Source organism: Alligator mississippiensis, chromosome 4 (genome assembly GCF_030867095.1).
Source record: "Alligator mississippiensis isolate rAllMis1 chromosome 4, rAllMis1, whole genome shotgun sequence".
In the NCBI taxonomy this organism is placed as follows: Eukaryota; Metazoa; Chordata; order Crocodylia; family Alligatoridae; genus Alligator; species Alligator mississippiensis.
In genome coordinates this window covers 140,091,037-140,095,505 of record NC_081827.1, presented here as the reverse complement: position 1 = coordinate 140,095,505, position 4,469 = coordinate 140,091,037, and the positions used below count along the sequence as shown (strand labels likewise).

Here is a 4,469-nt window from a genome sequence, read left to right as displayed (position 1 = left end):
AAGAGCAAGGAAATGGCAGTGCTCAGATCCCCCACTTCTCAGGCCAGATGATCATACAGAGTGGAGAACTGGACATGGGGCAGCTAATGATTTCAGCTGAGTGACAAGGAACCAAAGAAAACGTAATCCTGCACAGAACAACATTCTAGAGACACCACTAATGATGTCTTCAGAAGAGCTGCAAGCAGCCTTAGCTGTACTGACACCTACGCAGACAATGGGCCATGACCCCTAAGGCCACACTGAATCTGCACACAGTTTTAAATAAGTTGACATAAAGAGTTTTAACCAGAAATAAATTCACACCAATATCTTTAGAGCATTGGTAAATGTACACAGCACTTTACAAAGCCTGTAGACAGATATGATATGCTCTGAGAGCTGCAGGGGAAGGAGCATTCAGGGAAGGAACGGACACTGCTTCTTTGAAGCCAGATTCTCAATGCCAGGGTTTTCCTTTGAGTTGCTCTTTCTGCATTGGGAGACACAGACTTGAGTTCCCTTTATCTGCTTCAGTGCTTGGATTGGTTCAGTTTCATAAAAGCAAACTCCACTCACAGGCAAGCCGAGCCTGCGGGGACTTCCTCAAATAGCAGGCCCTGTTGCTCAGCTTTGAATGGTTTTCATCACATCAGCCATGCAGCAGGCACTCAGAGACCTTCACTGTGGTTTCTTCTTGAAATGTGGAGATTGGAATAGTTAGACCAATAAAAGTCACTCAGTCCTAGCTGACCCTTTGACCTAAATCCTTCAGTCCGGCTGACAGTGAGCCTGCAGACTGAAATGTGCTTTTCCCCTTTCAAAAGTCTGTTGATCAAATGAGACACTGATGGTTCTGGATCCATACAGCATTCAGGTGACTCCCCTAGTCAGACTCTGGGGGAGGTAAAAACCAAAAAGTCACTGGTCTGAAGCGGTTTGTGAAGAAAGAGCTGTGAACACAGACGTCCATTTCCTTGTACCTAGCAAACAAAGGCCTCCAGCCTAGAAAGTTTCTCCTCTTCTTCCCTGAGCAGCAGAATAAGAAGTCCCCTTCCTCTCCAGGAACTGCAAGCAAAGCTCCATGCTCCCCTACCTCCCCCTCCCAAAACGTAGCTTTTAAATATGTGAAAATAATTTCTTGTTGGCTCTTGAGAGTCAAGAAGTAGCGTCAGACATCCAAAGAGGAGTCCCAATCCCTTGGACAGTAGTGAGTTTTGTAGAACAAGAAAGTCACAAGTTTCCATGTCCAGCAATTTCTCAAACCCCAGGCTCATCTCAGCATCTTTAGCACAGGTAGGAGTTCTGTAGTGTCCCCCTCCTGGCCCTGCTGCTGGTATTCACCACCCTTCTAGACAGGCAAAGAAGTCATGGAGCCAGTTACAGCACCAGTTAGTACATCACAGAAGTTACAAGTCTTTTCAACTTCTCTTTTCTAGGATATCCAGCCATATCAGCTCAACAGATCAGCCAGATAGTTTCAGTACAATAAAGCAACTGTAAAACAGTCAGAGATATGACCATTTAAAATGATTCATGGTGAGACCTCAGCATTGACACTGGATTGAAAAGAGCGGGAGCTCCTCTCTGAGCTGCCAGTCTGGTACGCTTGTGCGTGGGTTCAAAAGGATAGCAGGGGGCTGGCCGACAGACAGAAGTTATCCTTCATCCCTGTAGGGGATGTTTGCCAAAGAGAGGAGGCCATCAGCAGGGTGAGTGAAACACACCTGCAGCCTACAGTGATAGCTTGCAGAGCTGAACCACCTGGTGGCATCTTTACCTGCGCTCTGAAATAAGAGGATGAGAAATAAACAGGCTGATTGCTTTGCCACATTCACTGGTTTCCAGGTCTGTGGAACTGGAAGCATCATGGCCACAGCTTCCTTGCTGTTTGCACCACCCCTGTGACTGTGTTTCAGGGTGTCCAAGCCCATGCTGGCAGGGCAGGGCAAGATAGAGGTATGGGTGGTGCCTACCACACGTGCACACGTCGATGTGAGACCAGGTAGGAGTTGCGGCTGAAGCTCTTTCCACAGTCAGGGCACTGGAAGGGCTTCTCGCCTGTGTGGGTGCGGCGGTGCCGGATGAGGGTGGAGTTGTCGCTGAAGCAGGTGCCACACTCAGGGCACTTGTAAGGCTTCTCCCCAGTGTGCACACGGCGGTGCTGCACCAGGTGGGAGCGCTGGCTGAAGCTTTTCCCACAGTCGGGGCACACATAGGGCTTCTCACCTGTGTGTACGCGGCGGTGGATGACGAGCTTGGAGCTCTCGCTGAAGCACTTCCCGCAGTCAGCACATTTGTAGGGCTTCTCACCCGTGTGCAGCCGCTGGTGGGCAATGAGGTTGGAGCTGTCGCCAAAGCGCTTGCCACACTGGCTGCACTTATAGGGGCGCTCGCCTGTGTGGAAGTTGGCGTGGCGCAGCAGGCCTGAGTTCTGGTAGAAGTTGCGCCCGCACTTAGTGCACACATAGGGCCTCTCGCCTGTGTGGTTGCGCTGGTGCTGCACCAAGTGGGTGCTCTGGCTGAAGCTCTTCCCGCAGTCAGGGCACTTGTAGGGCCTCTCTCCGGTGTGCACGCGACGGTGCTGCACCAGGTGTGAGCGGCGGCTGAAGCTCTTCCCGCAGTCTGGGCAGGCATAGGGCCTCTCGCCTGTGTGGATCCGCTGGTGGCGGATGAGGTCTGAGCTGCGGTTGAAGCTCTGGCCACATTCGATGCAGATGTAGGGCTTCTCACCCAGGAAGGTGCGCTGGGGCACGGCCGTGTCTTTGCGCTTCTGGAAGCTTCGCTCGCAGCCCCCAGGAGGTGCCGGCTTTGGCTCAGGGGAATCGCTCACTGGCTCCTTGCAGCCATGGTCCTGGCCATGCCCTGGGGAAACCTCCCTCATGAAAACGTCCGGAAGGGCCCCATGGGGGCTGGCAATGGCTGAGCTGTCCTGAGAAAGGCTCTCCTCCTCATTCTCACTCATGTTCCCATCACCTGCTGGGCCAGAAGAAGCCAGTTAGAGCATACCCCCTGCCATGCACACCCCGGTCTCTCCTGCCCTTCCTTGCTCAGCCAGGGTCTCTGTGCCTAGGGGGGGCCCATGCTGCTACAACAATGTGCACAGCTCTGCTGGTATGACAGTCCTGTCTCTGCTCCACCCTGGGGTCGATTTCCCATCCTCATCCTGGAGACAGACTCTGTTCTGGTTCACACCAGAGTGGTCCTAAATTAATCTGGATTTACCCTGGTGCATGTAAGAGAGCCCCTGGTCCCTAGGAGCCTCTGCTTTTTGAGCAGACCCTGTAGCTACAATACCGGGCTTAAGGCCATTATTAAGGCTTCCCCAGCACCGCTGACACCCTGCTCTGACACCTGTTGGGGAGGGGAGTTGCACTTCTCCACATCTGATCCCCTGCTCAGAAATCCCGATTCATCACTGGCTGGTGCCCTGTGAAGCACTCACTCCCCTTCTGCTGCTTTCTTCAGCTGCAGGAAGCACTGCCGCCAGCTCTGCACAGCCTGAAAGGAAAGGGAGGAGAGAGAGGGACCAGGGAAAGGGGAGATGAAATCTCTGAGACAAAGATGGGGGTGGGAGAGCGGGGGGAGGGCAAGGAGATGAGGGAAAAGGGGCAAGGAATGGGGAAGCAGCAGAGAAAGAAAGAAACAGGAGGAAGACACAGAGGGATTCCCTCGTGTTTTTGCCGGTGATGTCAAACACCACAGGTTAGCAGCGGTTTGCAAGGCGAGGGAACTGCTGGGTGGCCTCCAGGACCCTGGCGTTGGGTTCTCTCCTCTCGCCCCCGTCTTTCAGTTGCACCAAAGCTGTGGGCGGGCAGCTGCAGTGCAAACCAATCCTCCTGGGGACTGATAGACAAACACACACCCCTAGGTGCAGTGGCACAGGGACCCTGCCCAGCTGCAGCTGCACAGACCCATCTGCTTGGGGAGCCTCCATTCTTTTCCCAGCTGCAGCCCAGCCATCGCCTGTCTCCTTACTGGGGCCTGACCCCCCACCCCCGCAGGGAGAAGCTCCTCAGCCCTCAGCTGCTGCTTTCCTCCCCCTCTTTCCACACTGTGCTGTGATTGCCTGACTCACCTCTCGCAGTGGCAGCACCCGGAGGGTCTTTCCTGCCCTGCTGCTGGCTGGCAGGGGCAGGAGGGGGCTCATAAGCAGCAGGGCTCCAGCCCCTTGGACACTGGTGTGCTCCCAGCACAGAAGCTCAGACAACAGGCTTGGGGTAGTGGGCTGCTGGGAATAGGAAGTTCCCTTATTTCTGAAGTCCGCCAACCCCCTCCCTGTCAATGCTTCCTGCTTTGCTAAGTAGGAAATGGGCCAGTGCCTGAGCTCTATGGTTGTAACCCTTTATTCCCCATGTGAGAGGAGAGCTGTGCAGATCCACCTCACAAGTTTACAGTTCACAGGATGGGTCCAGTATACATACACACATGCATATGCATATGCATACACATATACCTATACATACACATACACATAGGTGTATCCAGAC

General features: G+C 53.7%; 1 protein-coding gene across 5 annotated transcripts; it reads right to left on the bottom strand.

Annotated features, from left to right (window-relative positions):
- Window positions 1-295: 295 nt before the first annotated feature.
- LOC102561064 (zinc finger protein 239) lies at window positions 296-4,262 on the bottom strand. Of its 5 annotated transcripts, none has more exons than XM_019482210.2 (2): window positions 4,058-4,262; window positions 296-3,480 (listed from the first exon to the last, which is right to left on the bottom strand). In XM_019482210.2, the coding sequence occupies exon 2, from the start codon at window positions 2,942-2,944 to the stop codon at window positions 1,952-1,954; it is 993 nt and encodes a 330-aa protein (XP_019337755.1). In that variant the 5' UTR covers window positions 2,945-3,480; window positions 4,058-4,262; the 3' UTR covers window positions 296-1,951. The 5 variants fall into 5 exon arrangements, with proteins under 5 accessions (XP_019337755.1, XP_006261420.1, XP_019337757.1 ...); XM_006261358.4 differs by having other exon boundaries at window positions 296-2,958; XM_019482212.2 differs by having other exon boundaries at window positions 296-2,955; window positions 4,058-4,261.
- Between the last annotated feature and the right edge of the window lie 207 nt (window positions 4,263-4,469).